General features: G+C 60.4%; 1 protein-coding gene across 2 annotated transcripts; it reads right to left on the bottom strand.

Moving 5' to 3' along the window:
• Nucleotides 1-116: 116 nt before the first annotated feature.
• ASAP3 (ArfGAP with SH3 domain, ankyrin repeat and PH domain 3) lies at nt 117-18,225 on the bottom strand. 2 transcript variants are annotated; one of them, XM_086764891.1, is made up of 26 exons: nt 18,044-18,225; nt 14,210-14,282; nt 13,731-13,876; nt 11,899-11,973; nt 11,552-11,601; nt 11,176-11,308; nt 9,053-9,138; nt 8,209-8,284; nt 7,987-8,073; nt 7,573-7,682; nt 6,629-6,698; nt 6,049-6,136; nt 5,582-5,630; nt 5,294-5,481; nt 5,070-5,203; nt 4,546-4,640; nt 4,055-4,235; nt 3,697-3,782; nt 3,489-3,604; nt 3,326-3,393; nt 3,092-3,199; nt 2,738-2,981; nt 2,371-2,644; nt 1,709-1,847; nt 1,409-1,531; nt 117-1,176 (listed from the first exon to the last, which is right to left on the bottom strand). In XM_086764891.1, exons 1-26 carry the CDS (start codon nt 18,167-18,169, stop codon nt 1,102-1,104), a joined length of 3,000 nt encoding a protein of 999 aa, XP_086621017.1. In that variant the 5' UTR covers nt 18,170-18,225; the 3' UTR covers nt 117-1,101. The 2 variants fall into 2 exon arrangements, with proteins under 2 accessions (XP_086621017.1, XP_086621018.1); XM_086764892.1 differs by having other exon boundaries at nt 1,709-1,844.
• Between the last annotated feature and the right edge of the window lie 4,047 nt (nt 18,226-22,272).

Below are 22,272 nucleotides of genomic sequence, written 5' to 3'. Positions count from 1 at the left end.
ATGCTCCCCTCCACACGATACCCCCAAAGCCCAAGGTCATGGAGACTGCAGTCCCTGGGAGCCATTGGGGTACATCACCAGCATCCCCCGGGATGCTACTACATGCACACAGGCACTTACAAAAATGATGACTTTATTAGAAACCAGAGACGGACAACATTAAAAAAAAAAAAAAGCCAGTTTTTGAGATTAAACATTCGATGTACAAATGAGAAAGGAGAGAGAGTAAACTGAGGGGGTATGGGGGCAGGTGGCACCCAAGGGACACCAACACAGGAGCACGTTGGTCCCAGAAAAAGCTGCAAAATCCCCCTGGGGAGGCCCCCTGGGGCTGGGGCGGTGATCCAGCACCCACCCCAGGCGAGGGACACGGGCAGGGGCTCTGCAGAGCCACCTGAACCCCGCCTAAATCAAGGAATGGCGTTTTGCTATCAGTTCGGGGAGGCTTGGATGCACCCCCAAGCCCCACCAGCCCAAGCGGCTCCCAGAGCCCGGGGAGGAGGGGACAACAACAGGGCCAGAGACCCCCCCAGCTCCCCGAGACAAGGTCACTGGCAGCCCTTTCCCTCTTCCCTACCCACCCCAAATGCTTCACAGTTGGGGTAGAGAAGAAAGTGGAGGGTACATGGCTGCTCCCCAGTCCCACTCCCCTCAGGCCAGGGAGGGGAGCAGTCCATGGCTCCCTGGTAGTGGAGGTTGGGGGGCATCAAGCACAGCCCCCTCATCTCCAAGGACTTGCAGACAGGGGAGAAGAAAGCTCCGGGGACGGGCAGAGCTCAGGGGTGGGACAGGGGAGCAGCGGGAACAGGGGACACCAAGGGCCAGCACAAAAACCTCAGCCCACCACTGTAGTGAGCACGTCCGTTCTCAGCCCTACCCACAGAGTGGCTGGCAGCCCTTCAGCTCCCTGCAGCTGCTGTGCACGGACGGTCTTCTCAATGTGGGGAGAGGGGGTCTCTGAGCCTCCTTGCAGGGCAGTGTCCAGCCACGCTGGATGGTCCCATGCCAGGATCCCAGGCGCCCAAGGCATCACCAGCCAGTGGGAAGCTGCCGCAGGTCCTGGTCGAGGGGACGGGGACAAAAGGGGCCACTGCCACCCCGTCAGTCTTGCAAAAGGTGGACGAAGCTGGCTGGGAAGACACCAGTGCGGGAGCCATCGCCCTCGATGAAGCCAACCTGGGGGTGCAGGGGCGGGGTCAGCAGGGTGGGAGTCCCATCTGAGGCAGTGGAGAAGCTTTGGGGCTGACATTCCAGTTCCCAAAGGGATTTAGAGAGGCGAAGCCGTGGTGACACATCAGCAGGAGCCTCCCCAGCCCTCTTCCATGCACACCCAGCCTCCTCCAGAAGAGAACTGGGAAGGGACCAGGGGTGGGACCCCAGCATCTGTCCATGCCCTGCTGACACTCACCCAGCTCTGCTCGTCCTCCTCCCGCGTCACCACGATCACCTCTCCCTTGGAGAAGGTCAGCTCCCGCGCTTTGTCCCCCTTGCAGTCAGCCACCGCCTTCACCCGCTTCTGCCTCCCCTTGGCCTGCAAAAGGATGAACAAGGGGGTGACAGATGCCCCCAAGGCCACCATCAAGGAGGGTGCAGGGCTGTGACACCCCTGATCCCTCCATCTGCCACCCCAGGATAAGGGGAGCTGGGACACAGAAGGTGTCCCGCCATCCTGAGCCCCTCTGAGACCCCTCCGAGTTGGGGCACCTACCGGAGCAAATCGCCTGGGCATGGGCACGGGGGGCACCTTGCTCAGAGTGGGGTCCTCGGGGCTCTGGGGGGACACGGGCGACATTGCTTTGCCCACCACGCCGCTGATGCGCCGGTACGAGCGGGTGCTCTCCGAGCTGCTGGGGACAGCAAGGACAGTGTCACCCCTCCTCTGCTCGTGCCTTTACCCCGTCTCCCTCCCCACAAGGTCTCAGTGGGGTCCAGGCTCCCTGATGGGACCCAACAGAGTGGGGTCTCACCCACAGCCCCTTAGATGCTGATGGAGAAGGACCCCAGCACCCATCCTCCCTCAAACGAGCCCATCCCACCACAATTTCCAAAAAGAAGGAAAAAAACCTATTTGGTAACTTGCACATGGTCCCAGTTTGGCGTCACCCCCAAATAATCCGTGTCACCTTCACCAGGGACAACCCAGCACCTGTGCAATGGCCCTTGTCCCCTCCTGCGCCCCAGGGCCAGCATCAGCTCCCTTGGGGACTCCAGCTCAGGGTGAGGACCCCTTTGCTCCTCAGCCCCCAGGGACAATTTGGGATTCCCCATGCCTGGAGGGGGACCCAGCAGGGGTTGAAGCCAACACACCACCACGCAGTGACCCCCCGACAACACCCAGTGCATCCCAAGGCTGGAGGAGGAGATCCCTACCTGAACTTGACAGGGGGGATGTCAGGGGCTGTGCTGCCCAGCAGGTGCTGCCCAGGTTGGGGGCTCAGCTCCAACTCCCACCGAGTGCTGCTGCTCTCTGTCTCCGAGCGGGTCTCCCAGTACACTGCCCGCTGGCTTTCAGTGGGGCTCCGGGTGCCGGGGGCCAGGGGTCCGGTGGTGCCATCCAGGGTGGAGGGGAGGCTGCATGGTGCCGGAGCTCCCGCCAGCCCAGGGAAGTGCCGCTCCGATGCTTGCCGGGGAAGCTCAGGGCGCTCTGAGGGGAAACACATGATGGGGGCAATAAATCCGGTGTCCGGGTGAAGGGATAGCCCCACCACGGGTGACCCCCCCACCCACCTCAACTCACCGGTGGGGCTATGGCCGGGTTTGGGGCGGGAGCCGCCCCGCATGGGGTTTTTAAGGGGCAGCGGCGGGGGGATCTCCTCGCTGTGGGCCCGGCGAGGTGCGGGACGTGAGGGTACCAGGATACTCTCGTAGGTCTTGTTGGTGATGTCCATCCCCATGCAGCTCCAGTGGGTCTGGGGGCAGGCGAGCGGGGGGCTGGCAGCCAGCAGTGACATGCCCTTGAAGGAGCGCTGGAGGGGGCTCACCTGGGGGCAAACACCCAGCTCCAGGGCTGCCCCGTCGCTGCCAGCCCCGTCACAGGGTCTGCACCCCTCGCTGGGGACGTGGAGTCCCCTCGCCACCATCCCACAGGTACCTTCTCGTCCAGCTCGTCCTCACTGTCGTAGGGGAACTCCTGGGGTGGTTCCCAGTCGTAGTCGACGTGGATCTGCAGGGACAGCTTCCCTGCCTGCGCCTGCTCCAGCTGCGGGACAGGGCAAGTCAGGTGGGGGTCTCAGGTCCCAGGAGCCCCTCGCCTCCGTGCCAGCCCTCCCCCAGTGCTTCGGTCCCCTCTCCCCAGCCCGAGCATCTCCCCTACCCCCCCACCTACCAGCTCTTCACATTCGCTGTGCTTGAGCCTCCTTGCCACATCCAAAGCCGTCTCACCCGCTGCGTTCACTGCCCAGGGGACAAAAGGGACCAGGTCCAGGTTACAGCCTCTCTGCTCCGCTCCCACCGGAGAGCCCCAAACCCGCCCCGTCCCAGCCCCATACCCGTGGCGATGGTGGCTTTGCCCTTCAGGAGCAGCTTGAGGCAGTTGGGCTTGTTGTAGAGTGCGCCATAATGCAAGGCCGTGTTCCCCTCCTGTGTCACCCGGTCCAGCATCCCCCTGCACAGGGCCACCAGCAAGAAATTCAAGGCTCAAGAGCGTCCTTCCGCAGGGGAGCGGACAGGGGACACGGTGGGCAGCTGGGGACGTACCCGTTCTGGATGATGAAGTCCACCAGAGGAAGGGATGACCTGTCGGCGTGGCGCACGGCCATGTGCAGTGCCAGCTCGCCCAGGTCCTGCCACGAGATGGAAGGGAGAGGAGAGCTGGACCCAAGGATGCTCATCTCCCCCAGGATGAAGGGGAGAGAAGAGTTGGACCTGAGGACGCTCACGTCCCCTGAGATGGAGGGGAGAGGAGAGCTGGACCCAAGGATGCTCATGTTCCCAAGGGCACATCTCCACCCAGGAAAAGGCCAGGAAAACCTCGAGCATGGGCACCCAGAGAGGGAAAATCCATTTATCCTGCCAGGCAGAGGGAACAGGGTGGCTGCAGCAGCGCAGGGCTCACCTGGCCCTCAGGGCTGGCCAGGGGCTTGGCCAGATCGTGGCCCTCAGCGAAGGCCTGGAGCAGGGCCAGGAGGTCGCAAGCACGAATAGCTTCCCAGAGGCAGTGAGGGTCATCACAGCCGCTTTTCTGCACATAGCGTCGCTCCATGTACTTGGCCACGATGTACTCCTTGCGGGCAGACCTGCAGGAAAGGCAGCGTGGTGTCAGGTCGGACAGGCATGGAAACCAGATTCCCCCGTGTCCCCACCACAGCCAGAGGCACTCTGGGCTCCTGCCTCCTCCCGAAGCTTCGGGATCAGGGAGGAACCTCAAAAAAATGTACAGATCTCCACCAAAATCCAGGCGATGATGCCAGGCTCCCCACTTCTCCCATCCCCGGGCCGTCTCAGAGCCGATGGGCAGTGGCATGTGGACAAGGACAGATCATGCACCATGCACTCCTCCTCTTCCTCCCAGCCCACCTCGAGCGCCCCAGCCAGTGGCCGACTCACATATTGCTGCCGGCCGAGGGCTTGGGGCAGTCCTGCAGGGGCAGTGTGGCCTCCATGATCTCGTTAAAGCGGGTGTTCCCAACACTGACAGCCAGCTACAGCGAGAGAGGGACAGGGGGAACATAAGCCTTCCTGGCCATGCTCACCCTGCCCAGTCCAGATCCCCATCCCCACCCTGGAGGCAGCGGGAAGGGATCCACCGGATCCACCCAGCACCTTCCCAGAGCAGCACCTCCCTCGGGGATTATGCTCTTTCATGGCAGGAGAAGTCTGGTTTAAAAGGGAATAAATCCTGGGGGGCTGCGAGCATTCCCCCCAGTAGCAAGTGGCTTCACAGATCCCTCTTGCCCACTCGGGCTGCAAGATGCCACTGGGGAAACTTAGGCAAGTTTGCAAGCACTGGAGCAAACTGGGCACAGACGGGAGGGAGGAAGAGGGACGAACTCTGCGTCCCAGGAGTTTTGGGAACTGCAGAGGGTGATTCCTGGTGGCCACAAGATCTCCAGGCTTCGGGAGCCACCTACCAGCAGCTCGGACGTGCTGAGGACGTCCAGCGTGAGGGACTGGATGCGGGAGTAATGCACGCCCAGCTCCCGATGGATGCCAGAGCACTCGATGCAAGTCAGGATGCCCAGGTTGGTGGAGAGCCATGTGGGGTCTGCGGGGAGGAGCAGCGTGGGGCTCAGCATCACCACCCAGCCCTGCGGGATGCTGCCACCCCCCCATCCCGGGTACCCAACCCACCTACCCGGGGCCCCGCAGTCACAACACTGCTTGTTTCCCAGCATGTTCTTCACCTCGCTGATGACCAGCTTGGTGAGCTCCTGCACGCCGCTATCCACCCCGCCGCCTGCCGCTGCCCCGCCATTGTTGGGCTCCCCTTTGAAGGCGTTGCTCAGGGCTTCGTCCTTGCTGTTCTGCAGCACCGAGACCCATCTGGGCAGGAGGGAGCCCCGTCACGAGGAGGAGGAGGAGGATGGGGAAGGCAGAGCAGAATTTGTCACCTCAAGGAGCGCAGACGGGCTGCGGCACTTACACAATGCACTCCTGCTCGTCCTCTGCTTGGAAGTGATACGTCCTGTTGTCTGTAGGGATGGGGGAGAGGTGAGAGAAGGTGAGGAGCAGGATTTGGGGTGGCCCAGGACAGCAAGAAGGAGCTGAAACTACTCCAAAGGGGCTGCTTTAAACTAAAATTAAATCATTGCACATCACTCTTCCATCACCCAAGCCCTGGCATGACCTCTTTTTGTCCTGAGCTTGCTAGATCCCCTTGGAGAGATCAGTCCTTCCTCTGTGAAGGCAGCCAAGGAAACTCCCAGAGCCAGATTAAAAGGGCAAAGAGTGCCCAGGTGCCGCAGCAGGGCTGATGGCGGGCCAGTCTGCTGCTGGGAAAACCCACTCGGGATGCTTTCCTCCAAAAAGGGAGAGTTCCCATTCGCAGCTCAGCCTCCTCCGGGTCAAATGCAGCCACCCCAGCCACAGCATCCTGCCCCAGGCACTCACGCGTCACAAGGTCGAAGCATTTCTTCTCCTCGGCGTGGGGCCGCACTTGGCAGGTGAGAAGGTTCAGCTTGACGGGGGGACGGTTTATCTGCGGGGTGCAAGGATGGAGGCAGGTTAAAGGACTGGGAAGGGGTGGGACACATGTCACCAAGTGTGTACCACCAGTGGGACAACAACCATTCCCTGATGGCCTCTCTTGGGATAACTAGGTGAATAGGACCCTCTCCAACCCTTTGCAGGAGACGAGGGGTCAGAGATGCCCCTGAGCCACGTCCTCTGTCCTCATTGCAGTTCCTGACCTCCACCGCCAGGGGGCAGCACTCCCCCCTCAAACCACCTCGGCCCCTTTGGCTTGTCTGGAACCTCAACACCCATCTCGCTGCCCCAGCCAAACCCACCGACCCCTCCCACGGACACCTATCAAACATGGGGGACCCCATTTAGTACGTCCAGTCCCAGCTTGTACTAAATTTTAAGCCAGGCAGATTTGTGACCAGTTTGGGGCAAAAATGAAACCTGAAATCCTAATGCTCAAAGGGTGCCATTTGAAGTCAGCGCTGCAACCACTACTGCTCCTCACCGTGCTGTGGGAGATGGTCAGGCAGCTGTACTTCACACCACACTTCCTCTTCTGCCAGACTTTGCGGATCCTGAGGAGGAGGAGGAAGAGGAGTGAGGACGTGCTGCACAGCCCTGATCACCCACCCCAAACCACCCACCGTAGCCTGTGGCAGAGGCCTGATGGCTCTCTGGCCACAGGGTTATGCTTCCTGTAGCTCACAGAGCACAAAATGTCCTGCTGAGCAGGCTGGCCATGGGCCATGCCAGCCAACAGCCTCACAGATCTGCTAGCCCCAGGTCAGCAAAGCACATAACCACTCGCTCAAAACCTGGTGCCCATCACCCAGAGGTCCACTGAGAAGGCAAAGACCTTCTCTTTGGGGCTCTAAGGGTGTTATTTTTCACCCTAGATGATCTCACCAGGATCTTTTCTCCCTCCATGCCCAAGAAACAAGGAATTTCTTCCCCTCCCATCAGCCGCACAGCACGCAGCTCTTCAGGGTGAACTTGGTACTGGGCAGCTGTTCCTGGAGACCCACATCCCAGGACACTGCACCCACATAGCATCAGCCACTGTGCCCATCCAGCCACCCAAGGAGAAGCATCCCGGGCATCAGAGCCTGTCTAGGGCCATGACATCAAAATATTGCAGGGGAAGGTCCCCTGAGCCACCTCCAAATCTCTTTCTTCCACAGCTGCAGATGGAGACCCACCAACCCCTGACCACCAGCCCTCAGGTCTCCTCCAGCCTGGGGAAAAATCCCATTCTCCAGTCGCTGATGGATGCTTAGGACCAGATGGGACCAATTGCACCCAAAAACCTGTCTAACAGCGACCAAAAACCTCACCCAAATAGTTCCACCCTGCGATGTCCCAGCTCTGGGGCCTCCCGTGCTCTCCCAGCCCACAGCAACACCAGGATGGAACTGGGAGCTCTCTGGGTAAATAACACCCAATCCTCACCCATCGCTCTTCTTGTAGAGAAATCCCGACTTCTCCGTCCCGTACTGCTTGTTCCCTTGGTGCTGGTGGATGCTGTAGCCGCTGCCGGAGTTCTTCCTGCTCAGGTTTTCCTGAGCTCACCAGGGGAAAAAAAAAACAACATTGAAAAAGCAAAGTGAGAGGTGCAGAGGCGACTGCTGCCCCCAGGTGACCTCATCCTTTACGTGGGTGAAGTGTCCATCAGGATGCCAGAGACACCCGTCCCCTCCCAGGTCTCCTGCTCTGCTCTCACTGATGTCCCCTTTGGTCCCCAGCTCCCCTTTCCCTGCTGCTCCCCATCCCCCAAGCTAATCCCAGGGCACTCGCCCCTCCTTAGCAGCCAGCACCCTCCCAACCCTCCTTCCCCACTCTCCCCTTCCCATCCCGGGGTCTCACCTCCTTGTTCTCTAGCTGCAGGATGCTGCGGAGGGAATCGCGCATCTGCATGAGCTGCTTCACCTCCTCCTCTTGTGCTTGGTGGAGCTGGAAAGGGAGGTGGCTGCCCTCATTGCTGTGCTGAATGCGGGTGTTCTCAGCAGCTGGCACGGGGTGGGGGGGGGAGGTGGCATCTCAGGGGACATATCCAAGCGATGTTGGGTGGCAGGCTGGGAGACTTACCGCATGGAGAGATGCAGCAAGTTTCTCAATGAAGGGGTAGAGGTTCTGGGCAGCCTTCCAGCCATCTTGGAAGAAACTGGGTATTTATTTAATGTGATTAAGATGGGGAAGATGGAGGGGGGGGGGGGGGGAGTTTTAGAGAAAACATGACAGGAGACCATAGCAACCCCCCCAGGAAGCTGCTCTTGCTTTGTGGTTCCCCTGCTACTTGGGCCTGCAGAGACCCCACCAAAGGCCAAGCCCATGGGGTCTGGATACCTCAAATCTTTGGGCTGTATGGGATACAGGATTGGCCTCTCATTCGACGCAAGCTCATCTCACTGGGGACCAGCCCTGCTGGAAGCCAGATCCTGGGGGTCTCTGGGTCACAGCCCCAGTCAAGGTCGTGCTCTTGGCTGACACAACCGACCCCTCACTGCCTCAGTTTCCCCACTCGAGAGCTGGAGGAGATGACAGGACAGCCACATGCTGCTACTCCAGCCTCACAGAGCAATGGGAAAGGTGAGGGGATGTTAATCCTTGCTCCAAACACCCTCGTTACAAGCCCCACGGCTAATGGTAGAGCCGCTCAGCTGAACTCATCCCTGGAAATCTATCCAGAAACCAAATCATCGGATATATCCCGAGCCAACCCCCTTCCCCCAGCCCCCACGGACACGTTTACAGCTTCTCAAGCCAACAAAGCACGTTTCAACTCCTCAGATGCAGCCAGAGAGCAACAGGCTCTGCCCAGCACCTTCAAGAACAGCTCTATGGAGCTGGGATGGGAGAAGGTGCCCCCAGACGCTTGTGGGACTTCCCAGGGGTGACAGGGACAAGCCACCTTGGCCCGAGCGGTACCTACTTGTGCTGAGCATGGAAAAACTTGATGAGGCTCTGCAGGAAATCTGGTCCCTGCTTCATCTGAGACTCGCTGGCTTTCAGCAGGTACTGGAGGAGGAGAAGACACCCGGTTAAGTGACAGAGACGAGGACTGGCTGAAAATATCCCGGGGAAAAGAGTAAGAGCCCACGCAGCCCTCAGATCCCTTCCCGGCATGGAGAAGAGGGTTAAAACACTGGCTGGGTTTCAAGAAGTCGAGTCATGATGCTGGATTTGAAGGCGGCTCACTGGGGACCACCCTCAGAAAAACCTGGCTCTGGAAGCCCTCCAAGCCCTGAAAAGTTCAAGGACCGAGGCAGGCCCCCAGGGTTTCCAGCCAAGCATGCTTCTCCCGCTGCTCATTACTTCTGGAGTTAATAAATAACCAAAACTCAAGGCAGCTCGAGAAGGAAGGAAAAAAAAAATAGCCCAAATGTTTTTAAGACATGACTCCTTTGCTCCCCAAAAAAAAAAATCAGATTTCAAGCTGCAAACGCCTGCTGCACATCAGCCCCAGAGGTCTGCAGTCCTTGCGGAAGTGCCCCATGGGAGGGGGAATTTCAGCTTTAAACATCAAACCCATCCATCAGCTGCAGGCAGAAAAGACCCAGAGTCTTGCTCACCCCGAATGAAATAAGGGGGGGGGAGAGATTTCTCCTCTCCAGGCCGGCACAGCTGCTGGACGATGGTTTTGAGCGGGAGGCAAGTGGAGGGGAAGGCAACTCTGAGCTCCAGGGGCTTTCCATGGCAGGGAAGCACCACAGCGGAATAGAGCCCTCAGGATGGAGCTTCCCAGTGCCCCAGGCACTGTGGGCACCCCTGCCCAGCGAGGGGTCACCTGGGCTGGGCAGGGTTGTTAAATCCCTCCATGCAAAGCCAACGCAGCATCCAACCCAGAGCTCCAGCGTGCCTGGCATCGACTGCACCCCCTGAACAAAATTCCCAGCTGGAAAAGGCCCTCTGTGCCCTGCTCTCGTGGGACTTCCCTGCCCTGCCACCCATGGCCCATGGTAACGGTGGCAGGGGAGGGTCCCGGCCAGCGCTGGCTGGGACTCAGAGCAAAGGGATGCTCCCAGCACTGCTCGGGTCCAGGCTCAGCTGCATCCATCCATCCCACAGCCCCCGGCCCACGATGGGGAGATGCAACCACCCCACGCATCCCCCCTGGGGTGAAATCGCATCTTGCCCCGACCCTAGAAGGAGCAAATACCATCCACCTACAAACCTACATGCAACACACCCGCCCCAGCCCTGGCTGGCACCCGAGAAGAGCCGTGCCCGCCCCACCATTTCCAGGCAGGATCCCCAGGACAGCAGCAGCTCTCATGCACATGCACACGCGTGCCCGCTCGCACGCAGCCGTTCTCTGCAGGGTTGCTGGCAGCAGCCCCTCCCCGGCCAGGCTGCAGCTCCCGCGTTTCCATGTGCTGTTATTTATTTCACAGTGGTGCTATTCAAGGGAGTGACTCATCTGGCCGGGTCCCAGCTCCACGGCCCTGCGTCCAGCACCAGCCCCACAGCCTCCTCCCCGCACCCCCTGCCCTTTGCTGGAGGAGGCACAGGGCTCCACTGCTGCTGCCTGGCCCTTGGGGATGTGGGAGACCCGTGGGACAACCTACTGGGGACTTGTCCCCTGCTCTGTGTCACTCTTGAGAGGTTTACATGCTGGGATGTCTGGAGCCAGGCTGTCTTGGTTCCCTCCTCACTAGGGGAGTCTGACATTGGGTCTCCATCCTTCATCTGTTCCCGTCTCACCTCCTGAGCATGGACCCCCAGGACCATCAGGGATCTGGGTCCTCTTGTGAGCCCCCCCTAACCAAAAACCAAGAGTAGTTTTGAGAACAGGACTCGGGGATGTTATCCCAAAAGCTCACTTTGTGCCCTAAACGCCAGCCTTTGGCTTTGCAGAGCTCTCCCTGAGCTGGGACCATGCAGGGACATGATGGATGGGGACAGCCGAGGGTCCTGCCCTGCACCCACGTGGGGCTGCTTTGGTGGTGGTGACAGGGACAGGCTCTGACATCCCCACGCAGCTCTGAGCAGAAGGGTCCCCTGTGTCCCCCCAGTGCCAAACGGGCCCTGTGTGCCCCCGGGCACAACCCCTACCTCGCACATGTGGAGCTGGAAGAGCCGCCGCTCCTTCTGCATGTCCTCAGCCCCCTCTGTCATGGACGGCTCAGCCTGGATGACCCCCGCCAAGCGAGCTCGCTCCTTCTCCTTCTCCATCTTCATCTTCCCCCTGCGGGACAGGACGGCAGCAGGCTGGGGACAGCCCTGCTCCGAGGAGCGTCCCACTGTAGGGGGCTATGGTGGGGACGAGATCAGGAGAAACATCTCCAGCTCCTCTAGCTGGGAAAGGCTGAACTGGAGCCCTCCTGATGGCAAAATGGCATTGATCTGTGCCCGGCTGCAGCCCCGGGACAAAACACCTTTGTGCGGAGCGGGATTAGATGGATTTTGCCAGAGGCAGCAGGTTCCTTACACTTTGGTCTCATAATCCTTCCAGGCCTTTTCGATCTGCTTCTTGGAGTCCTGCGGCAAAACGAGAGAGGAGATGGCAAACATCAGGGAAGGCACCAAAGCAGACCAGGGCTTTGCTTTGCATCCCTGCACCCTGCCCTGCTCCCTGTGGACAAGGGATGTCCCCACCAGGTCCTCACCCTTTGCTCCTGTCACTCCCAACCCTCACTGCTGCCTTCCAGCCCTGGGTACCCACTCTTTCCTTCTCCTGGCCACGGGTACAAGCTGAGCCCGTAACGGGGGTCTTGCTGCAATATGTCCCCAAATGGGTGACCTGCATCCTCAGGGACAGTGCTGGAGGGGACTCACCAGGCGACTGTCCTTCAGCTGGCCCTTCAGCAGGCTGTCCAGGGGGAAGGAGATGATGTTATTCAGGTTCTGCACCTGCAAAGGGTAGAGATGGGGTTACCCCATGGGGGTCCCCACCTCAGGGCAGGTCGAGGAGCCAGAGCCCCGGGACCTTCCCGGTGCTAGGGACTCCCCCCGGGCTCCACTGCTGCTCTGTAAAGGGTTAAAGAGGCTGGAAGCAGGGCCGGATCCAGGCACAGGGCAGGCTGGGGCTTGTTGGAGCTGGCTGCAAGATGTCTGATGTGGGGCCCTTCCCACAAACCACACCAGCGCTACAACTGCCAAAACCAAAGCTGTTCCCCCCCTCATCACCACCCTGTCCTCTCACAGCATGGCACCCAGCGATGCCACCAGCCCCTCCACAGCCCCATGATGCAAAAGGGCCCCCAGTCTCAAAGGGGCTTCCCAAAATTTCCCCCTTTCCTGGGGTTCGGGAACAGCAACGTGGCCACTGCCATCCCAACCAGTGCCATGCAGGGGTCTACAGTGGGAACGCAGGAGCCCACTCCTGCCCTAGCATTCCTCCACACGCCCCATGGGGCAGCACCCCATTTTAGTGCTGTGAGAGTAGCTCCACACCCACGCAGGACCTCTCCGCTGCACCCAGATTTCTTTTAAAGGCTCCTGAGGGTTTCGGTCGCAGGGAGCACCCAAAGAGAAACGCAGCACTGAGGCACAGGACCAGCCCTGAAGGAGGGAGTACAGGGCACCCCGCTTCCAACAGCTCTGGGGGGACTCCAAGAGGGGAAACCTGGCTTTTTGGATCTGCTTGAGGGTCCTGGCATGTAATCCCACTCTGGGGAGAGCAGGGGGAACACCGCAGTGGTGGTGGCTGTTCCCACACCAGCAGCATGTGGGCTGGAAGGTCGGGGGCCAGTGCTACCCTCACCCAGAAACTGGTCCGAATTCTCTGTCGGGATGGTTCCTGTAGAGCCCCCCCAGAGTGTGGGAGTCTGGCCAGGCTGGGACAGCTGGGATGGGGAAGGGAAGGAGCAGGGAGGCCCAGACTCGGGTAACTGGGAGGAGAAGATGCCAAAATCTGAAATTCTTGCTGGGGAAAAGGCAGAAGAAATAAATCTCCTCCTTAAGCAGAGCCAGGGCCTAAAACACCCTTTGGGGGGGCGCAAAAGGGATCAGAGAGGGGATCAGCAGCACAGGAGCCCCCCAGGGCTTTGCTGCTGGGCACACACGGACCCAGCTCCTGCTGGGAACCGACTTCTCCGCCAGAGCCGTTCCCGTGGTGGGGAAGGTGCTGCTGGCTCGGCTCGCAGCCGCCTCTGCCTGCTTCCCGCGCGGCCGCAGCTCCCCAAGGCCCCGCTGCGCAGCTCGGCATGGCTTTGATTTACTTCTTGGCAAGCTAGATCAGAGATGCAATTGATGTGAGGAAAAAAAAATAGAAAGAAAGAAAGGGAAAAAAAGAAAATAGCAGCCCCAACCGCCCATTGAGTCCCAGTGCTGGCGCCTCTGGCGGAGCTGGGAATGAGTTGTAAATCCAGTAATGGGGGTATTGGGTGCTCTGGGAGCACTGGGAGCGTGTCCCCGAGCCTGGGATGGGAGCTAGGGATTGCTGCCCTCCACCCCGGGCAGCAAACTGGGAGGAGGGGGGCTGCACTGGGTGATTTTTCCAAATTCAGATGGATCCTGGAGGTTTTCCCCAGCTTGGCAATAGTTGGATCCAGAGAACAGGCTGAGGTTGCACCAGAGACACTGTGAACCCCATGATCCACGACTCCAAGGTGGATAAACTTCCCCCCGATTTCAGCAGCATGCCGAGGAGACACAGGACGGCTCACCAGGTTCTTGAAGAGTGCGGTGACCTCGCGGGTGAAGACAGCCAGGTTGAGGAAGCCAGTGGAGAGCTCATGGTTGTTCTGGGAGAGGTGGTTGCTGCCGAAGTTCTCCAGGGCTTCGCTGTACTGCTCCTCATTCTCCACGTGGGCTGCGTGGGGAGACATTGGTGAGGGACACGGGGTGGACCTGCAGCACCCTGTCCCTGGAAATGGCCACATCATGAGGTCCCACAAGCACCCCTCACCCATCTCCCCATCCCTCCGCACCAGAGCTGGGCTGATCCTGCTGCAGGACAGCAGTGGTGTGCCCTAAACAACCTCCCTCAGGTTCTTGATTTCCCTTTTTACCCCCTTTTTAAGCCAGCTTTGGGCACCCTATCATGTTGCCAGGCTGGACAGATGTGACCAGCATTGGTGGAGACAGGACCATCACAGACCCCGCCAGCCCGGGGATGCCCATCAGCTCTCAAAGCAGAACTCACTGAGCCCAGAGACATGAATGGCTTTCACATATTTCCTGATCCTCTGGAGTACGGCTTGGTCCCCGTCCAGGCTCTGCGAAAGCAAAGAAAGAAAACAAATGGAGCTCATTAGCCCTGCCAAGCATGGTCGCCGCTCCCCCCGGCCCAGCTGGCCCTTGGAAAGGGCTCTGCCATGCAGATGTGCGGGGCAGCGAAAAAGCTCCTCAGGGCTGGGAGAGGAGCCGGAGGCATCCCCGGGGATGCTGGAGCCACAGTGTCCAGCCGGTCTCCTGCCAGGCCTGCAGTCCCTGTGACTTTTGCTGCCAGGCAGGGCTTTGGCTGTGCCTGGAGAGGCGGGTTTGAGCAAGAGGGTAGCAGGGGGTGAGAGGCTCGGCCAGTACGCCCAGCGCCTCTTTGGATCCCAGCATCTTCCAGCAACCACAGAAAATGCCTGCCTGGCTCTCGCAGGAGCTGTTTCAACCAAGAAGGGGGTGAAGCATCACGTAGCATGAATATACCAGCCTGTCCCTGCCACCGCAGCACGTGTCCCCGCGGCTTGGGACCAGGCATGGCAGGAGAGACCCGTGAGAGTGCCCAGCTCCCCACAGGGGCCATACCAGAGCCAAAAATGGGACACACCAACCATCAATGACCAACAGGGACCTAAATCACATAAATCACGCATAAATCTGGCTTTCCACACAACCACCCACAGCTCATGCATGGTCTTGGCTATGGACCCCAGCACCATGCACGTCCCCACAACCCCTGCCAGCTGCATCCTGCACTGACTTAGAGCACTCCCCATCCCCAGCCTGGTCTCCTCATTCTCTTTCCATCTCTCCCTACCCAGGAAAGCCCCCATTTGCCCCCACCAAGCATGAGGGCAAACTCAACCCCAATGTCAACCCAACGCCAACCTGCCTGCAGAGCATGGTAGCCAAACGCACGTCGGCCCTAGCCATCAGGAAAGGGTTAAAGGCGGCTTGGCTGCAGGTACCAGAGCCATGATAACAGGCTGGAAATATTTCGAGGGCGTGAACAGCAAGAAGGGCGAGGGATGAAACCACGGAGGAATTACAATAAAGAGGCTCTCTCTCTCTTGCTCGAGCGCTCGCTGAAGGTTTTCGGGCTGATGTCAAGGCCGATTTCCTCACAGCGGGGTCAGCCTGGCCTCGGCGCCACTCTCCCAGGCCCTCCTCATTGGACGGGACGCTGCAGATAAGCTTTGGCTGGGATGAGCTGGCTGGGAGCGGACAGGGGTCGAGGCAGGAACCAACTCCCCAGAGGTGTCTCGCAAGGCATCTACAATGAGGAGGATGAGGGGGTGCTCCATAGCCCCCTCATATCTCCTCTCTGCACCAAATCTGGTGCTCCAGGGTCTCTGGAGCTGTTGGCTGGGGCAGAGGCTGGATGTCTGGATGCCCCAGGCTCGCAAACCTGGAGTAGCCTCGGGATGGGGAAACTGAGGCAACAGGAGATGCTCTGGATGCGTCACCGAGCAAGCCAGGGAAGAAGCTGCTCTGAGTGCCCAGAATGTGGCAGCCCACCCCAGTGCCAGCTCACAGCCGCAGGAGGCTGAATGCAAGACCAGGAATCTGGGATGGGCACGGGGACTTTTGGAAGGGGTCCATGAGCTGACTAGTGGGGATGGGGCAGGCAGAGCTGGGCACTGGGGTGGTAAATGCAGAGGAAATCACTGGACAGTGCTGCCCCGGCTGCAGGCATCGCTAGCATTCTCGATGTACGGGGCTGGCTGCACAGGGACAGCGACATCCAGAGCCTGGCACAGCACCCATCACCCCCCAGCCCAGCTCAGGGATCAGGGCTCCAGGTCCAGGGAAGCTGAGGACGTCAGCACAGTGGGGACAGGAGCATGAGGGATTCCTCGTGGGGATGGAGGAAGGGACGGATCCATGCCTGCACCACAGCCACCCAGGCTCACAGCCTGGGCACCTCCAGCAGCCACCGCCACCCCCTGCTCAGCCCTGGCAGCATGCACAATGGGGCCCATTCTTCTGCCTCCCCCCCACCGGCTCGTGCCGCCCGGCAAAGGAGCCGCCGTGGATGCCAGGGGCCAGGGTGGGAGCGGTGCCGAGCCAGGAGCAGGATGCGGCACTGCCCTGGGTGCAAAGGGCAGCGCGTGGCAGGGATGTGGTGTTATTTACATGGTGACGGGGTGAGCTGGGAGCCTGGCTGCCAGCTCTGCCGCCGAACGCACTGGCAGCCTCTGCCATGTCACCTTGCCCCAGCGGTGCGCAGTCCCATGTGACATGCACACAGCACCCAGCCCCATCCACCAAGGGCTGGATCCAACCTTCCAGCCCACTCCAGAGACCTCAAGTTCTGCCTCCACAGCAGCCCCAAGGACCTCAAAGTCACACAAGCTCCGTGGGAAGGGGCAGCTCTCTTTAATCCCAAGAGGGAAACTGAGGCATGGAGCAGCTCCAGCCAATACCAGCATGTTTCCTCAATGGCAAGCACCAGCTTCCAGCCCTTGCCCTGCTCACCTGTGTCATTCCTGTCTCCCCGATTTGGGACTGGCTCCCAGATGGGTGCACACAGCTGTCCCTCAATGGTAGCAGTGCCCCATCTTGGGGACCTAGTGGGACTCAGTCACCCCTTCCCAAACAGCAGTCGCTGGAGCAAGAACGGGACCCCTCGCTCCTGCCTGCTCACCAAGCCACCGGCTGTGATCTGGGGTGGTGACGGGGAAGACCACAGCTCAGTTTGGTGACAGTCTCTCCCACTCCACAGCCCTCCCCAAAGCCATCGCTGTTTATTTTCCTTGTCTGACGCTATCATCCCATCAGAGCTCAGAGGGTGGCGTGGGACTGAGGCTTGTTCAGTTGGATTTCCCTCTTCCCTTTGTGCCAGAGCACAGGGATGCCGAAGGCCTGGCAGCGGTTCAGTCCCCACAAGGGTTCCCCACAGCCTCCAGTGGGACAGGGGGCTCAGCCCTGAGCCCCCCACAGCATGCACGACGGCAGTCACAACTCCCAGCTCTCAGCCACGCTCACTGGAACTTTCCTAGGCAAACCCAGCAGAGACCCTCACCATTCCCGTCCCCCTCTCCAAGAAGCCAAACAAAAATTCCTGCTGCCTCCTCCTGGCTGGATCTGCCTCCCCTTTCCTGGCTGAGAGGAAGATCCAACATGTGCTCGCGGGGACCAGGATGCTCCACAATGGGTCCCCAGACTCCCAGCCCAGGGACGCCCACCCCACTGCTCCCCGGGGATCCCGACAGCCCCGGCACCTGGGCCCCCAGACTCCCCGCGAGCCCTGGCTCTCCTTCAAAGCCATTCCTTTGCTAAGAGGAGCTGGCAAAAGCCACGGGACCAGCTGGAAACCACCTTTATTCCAAGTGGGAGACGGGGGACGAAGGCACCCCACCACCTCCGCCCTTCCCTCAAATGCTGTAGGGGATTTTGGGGGGAAGGCTAAAAATAATCCCTTTGGTTTAATTGCAAGGGGACCCCCCCCCCCCGGGACATCACATCACGGGTGGCTCTGGTGTAAAAACTCAACAGCGGCTGGAACGGTGGGGCCAATTCCCTGCCTTTGGGGGGTGCCCTGGCCCCCGGATGGCACCTTTCAACCTTTAAAGGCGAGGTTTTGCCCATTTCTGCAGGCCTTGCCCCCGAAAATGCACACTGGGGGCTGTTGGGAGGATGCGAACGGCCACCCTGGCCTCAGGGTCCCGAAGCATCGGCTCAGGGCGCCCACCCGCGTAGGCCAGCTGGTGCGGGACCCCAGGTGGGCACTAGGTGCCGGGCCAGCACCTATGGGTGCCAGGGCGGGGTATTCCCAGCGTGCCCCCCCCTTCCCATCCCATCCCATCCCACCCCCGCTCACCTCCTCCAGAGCCCCCACCGCCTCCCGGCACTTCTGCATCTTGGAGGTGAAGGCGGTGGCGGCCGGGGAGCTGAGGTCCTCGCCGGTGACGGCCAAAAACTCGGCGACGCTGAGCTGCTCGGGCATGGCGGGGGGTGGGGATGGGCCGGGGATGGACCGGGAACGGACCTAGAGCGGCCCCGGGGGCGGGCGAACCGGGAGCGGCCTAGGGGCGGGGGGCGGCCCGGGGATGCCGGCGAGGCCCAGCTCAGCGCCCCATGCCCAGCACCGGCAGCTCCGCGCCGCCCCGGGCAGTTTCTCCCCCGCCCCGCCCGCTCCCTCCCCGCCGCCGTCACGTGCGCGGCCCCGCCCGCCAGCCCGTTAAAGGCGAAGAGTCGCGGTGCCCCCACCCCCCGCCACGACCCCCACTCCGCACACCGGGAGCTGGGGGGGTGCAAGGTCCCAGGGGGCGGCGGCAAGAGGAAGGGAAAACCCCGGGGTGTCAGCAGCTCCGCGTCCCCCATCCTCGCCTCAGCACCCACCTCACCCCGGGACCCCAGCACCCTCCTGGCCCCGGGACTCCTGCACCCACCTCACCCCAACACCCCAGCACCCACCGCACTCCGACACCCACCACCCACCTCGTCCTGGGACCCCTGCACCCACCTCATCCCGGGACAGGCTGGCGAGCACCCAGAGATGGGTGACAACATACCAGGCAAAAGGGCAGCACCGTCCCGTCCCAATGGGAGAGGAGCAGGGGAGGCTGGAAGCACGGGTTCACCCAAAGCCCAGCTTGGGCACAGAAGTAGATCAGGGATGGTGTGGGATTAAACCCAGTCTTCCCACTGGTTTAACTGGAGGCCGCCCCTCCCCTGCCCTTCCTTGGCCCCAGAAGGACAAACCCTCTTGGGGCAGGGAGTGATTCCCAGAGCCCTCAGCTCTCCATGGGGGTCCCATCATCCCATTGGAGGGGGCCTCTGTGGTCACCCAGCCCCTCGCCTTGTCCCGAGCCTCACAGGTCCCAGGAGCTGGATTTTGGCATCCTGTTCCCTGATTGTTTGCCACTCCCAGGGGATGGGGGAGCCCAGACACCCCATGGGCAGGCGTTGAGGCTGGGTACATGCCGAGCACATCCCACCATGGGCATGGGGCTGGTGGCAAACTGGAAAGAAGTGGGTAAAAAGCCTCAGCCATGCTCTGCGGGGCTGATTTGCCATGAGAAAGGACAACACGGGTGCGAGGTTGCTTTGCAGACCCCCCCACTCCCCTCGCTCCTGCCCCCCATGCCAAGCAGTCCTCACCGAGGGTAGATTCGAGGGGGGTGAGAGAGCCTCAAGTGGGGCTCAGTAAAACTCAGGTTTGTGCCTAACCAGGCAGAGCTGGGCCAAGCCCTGCTCCAGTCTGGTATGACTGGGACGTTTGAGGGGACAGGGATACGAGAAGACACTTTCCAGGCCATGGGGTGAACTTTGAAGATTCAATCAGGCACCGGCAAGCAGAGGTGCTCATGGTATGGTCTTGGGGTGCAGCTTGCTCACCCCGATTTAGGGGGGCCAGCACCCACCAAGGTCCTGGGACATCTCCCTCGGATGTCTCTCTCGACAGGGCTCTGGCAGACACACGGTTAAGAGGCTGCAGCTCGAACAGGGCCGAATTTGGGGGATCCCGATGGGTAAGAGCCCCCCCCCCCAGCAGACAGACACCTCCGTAGCCTCCTCGGGGGTACAAGGTGGGGGCACATTGGCCTCAGCAGAACAGCCATGGGGCGGAGGCTTACAGTAGCGTGGGCCAGGCTTGAACCGCCCCCCTCCAAAACCCTGCAGCTCCCCCGGGCAGGGCCGAGCCCCCCCCGCCAGCCACCCCGCATCTCCACGGGGGTGCCGCGGGGCTGGGGACAGCCCCTTTGCTGGGGTGGCCCTGCCACCTCCTGGCCGGCCTGGGGACTGCGGAGGGAGAGGGGGACACGGCCAGGGACACCCCCCCGCCAGCTGCTCCGGGACACGCAGCCTCACGGGGGACAGGGACAGTGGCCACAGCACTCTGCCCCTCACCCAGCTTACCTGGCCTGGGGCTCTCTCCTCCTCCTCTTCACCCTCCTACTCCTCTTCCTCTGCCCCTGCCCCACCAGATAAGCGATACAACCCCAACGTGTGCCACAACCCCAGGTACGACCAGCCATCACCAGCTACCACTGGACGTCACTGAGTACTACAGGACGTCACTGGATACCAGTATACATCACCGGCTACCATTGGACATCACCAGGAACCACCAACCATCACCAGGTACCACTGGGCATCACTGAGTACCACCAGACATCACTGACTACCAGCAGCCATCACGGTGCCACCAGCACAGTTGGCACCACCAGATGACAGCGTGACTTGGCTGGGGTGGGTGACCAGGGGCAGCACCCTGAGGTGCTGTGCCCTCTCCACGGGCACGGCCCCACCACCAGGGACTTGCTCTGCAGCCTCCAAACCTGCCCTCAAATCTGGGTGCACAAACCCATCCCAGCCCCACTAACCACAGAGACCAGGCCCCCAACCCCAGGGCTTTTCCCATGCTCCTGGTTGTCCTGGTTTTGTTTGGTGAGGGGGGGCCTAAGGTGGCAGCTTCTGTAGGAAACTGCTGGAAGTTGCTCCCCTTTGTTCAGTGGACTCGGCCGGGCCTAGGGCGGACCTGCTGCTGGCCAAGGCCGAGCCAATTGGTAGCAGAATGATCCGTGATAACGCCTCTGCGATAACGTATTTAAGAAGGGGAAAGCAGAAAAAAAGTAGAGAAGATGTGAAGGAGCTGAGCGGGGGGCAGAGAGGGAGGCGCGAGCCTTGTGGGCCTGGCAGGCCTCACCCTCTGGCCTCCCACCGGGTGGCCAACTGGGCCCAACTCAGCCCGGCCCGGCTGCAAGAAGCGGAGAGGAGATGAGAAGTGAATGAGATGTGAAGAGATCCCGAGAGGCGTCTGCCAGCCTGTTGTGAAGAATTTCTTGTGAGAGGAACGGCTGCAGACACCAAGGCCAGTGAAGATGGAGGGGGAAGAGACATGCGGCTCCTGGCCAGAATTCCCCTGCAGCCCGTGGTGATGGCCATGCTGGAGCAGGCTGTGCCCCTGCAGCCCCTGCAGCCCATGGAGGAGCAGAGATCCCCCTGCAGCCCGGGGAGGACCCGCTGGGGCAGCCGTTCTGGAGGGGCTGAACCCCGTGGAAGAGATGACCCATGGCGGAGCAGTTTCACAAAGGACTGTGGCCCGTGGGAGGGACCCCACGCTGGAGCAGGGGAGGAATGTGAGGAGTTCTTCCCCCAACTACGAAGCAGTGGTGTAAAACAACATGCGATGGACTGACTGCGACCCCCGTTCCCTCTTCCCCCCTGTGCCGCTCGGGGGGGAAGGTGGTAGAGATAATGTTAAGCCTGGGAAGAGGGAGGGGTCGAAGGAGATTGTCTTGTTCTCTGTCTCATTCTCCTGTTGTTTTTAAAAATAAATGAATAGTTTTCCCCGAGTCGAGTCTGTTTTGCCCGTGACGGTAACTTTAAGGCTTTCTCCCTGTCCTTATCTCAAACCTCGAGCTGTTTTTCTTATATCATCTCCCCCTGTTCTCTCAGAGGGTGGGGGGAGTGAGAGAGAGACTGCGTAGTCTGGTCCCGATCGGGGCTGAACTACAACCCTGGTTCAAGGGGGTTGACCTCCAGCAAAGCCTCATCCAGGTCAGATTTGGGCTGGAAATCACAAATCCGCAGCAGGTTGCACCCATTTCTCTTACTCCAGCCATGGCTCCATCTCAACCACCTTCTCCATCAGCTCCTCTGGAGCGGGCTGGCCAGCTAAAAGTCCCAAAACAGGCTTTTTTACCCTAAAACCAGGAGCAAAAACAGACCAATACCTCCATCCTCCCAAACCACCTCAGGATTTTGCCGCTTAGAGGAAAATAGCCTCTTCTAACTCAAAGTTTTATTTTATTTCATCGCCTCCTGGGCAGAAAACATCAAGTACCACAAGTTTTCCCACGCCAAAACAGTCTCGCCCGCGCCACCTCCAAGCCAAACTGCAGAAGAACCAACCCGAGGAAGGACAACTTAAATATACGTGCTTAAAAATCAAAATACCGACCTGACCCTGGCCAGCACCATGCTGAAAGGGGGGGTCCCATATAAATACAGTGCAATAATTACATAGATTTCACAATGACATAATTAAAAGCCGTATCCAGCCCCACATCTGGGGGCTTGCCCCACGCTGCTTCCCAAGCC

This window comes from Chlamydotis macqueenii, chromosome 22 (assembly GCF_036417535.1).
Source record: "Chlamydotis macqueenii isolate bChlMac1 chromosome 22, bChlMac1.mat, whole genome shotgun sequence".
Classification (NCBI taxonomy): Eukaryota; Metazoa; Chordata; class Aves; order Otidiformes; family Otididae; genus Chlamydotis; species Chlamydotis macqueenii.
The sequence above is the reverse complement of the archived record's forward strand: the minus strand, read 5'-3'. Positions and strand labels throughout refer to the sequence as shown.

What these genes read in the sequence shown, in the direction of transcription:
- ASAP3 (XM_086764891.1), bottom strand. Translation starts at nt 18,169, where the DNA reads ATGCCCGAGCAGCTCAGCGTCGCCGAGTTTTTGGCCGTCACCGGCGAG. An exon ending in CTCTACAAGAAGAGCGATGG is followed by an intron (nt 6,699 to 7,572) that starts GTGAGGATTGGG and finishes CCTCCTCCTCAG; the next exon opens with GATCCGCAAAGTCTGGCAGA. An exon ending in TGCCCAGGCGATTTGCTCCG is followed by an intron (nt 1,532 to 1,708) that starts GTAGGTGCCCCA and finishes ATCCTTTTGCAG; the next exon opens with GCCAAGGGGAGGCAGAAGCG.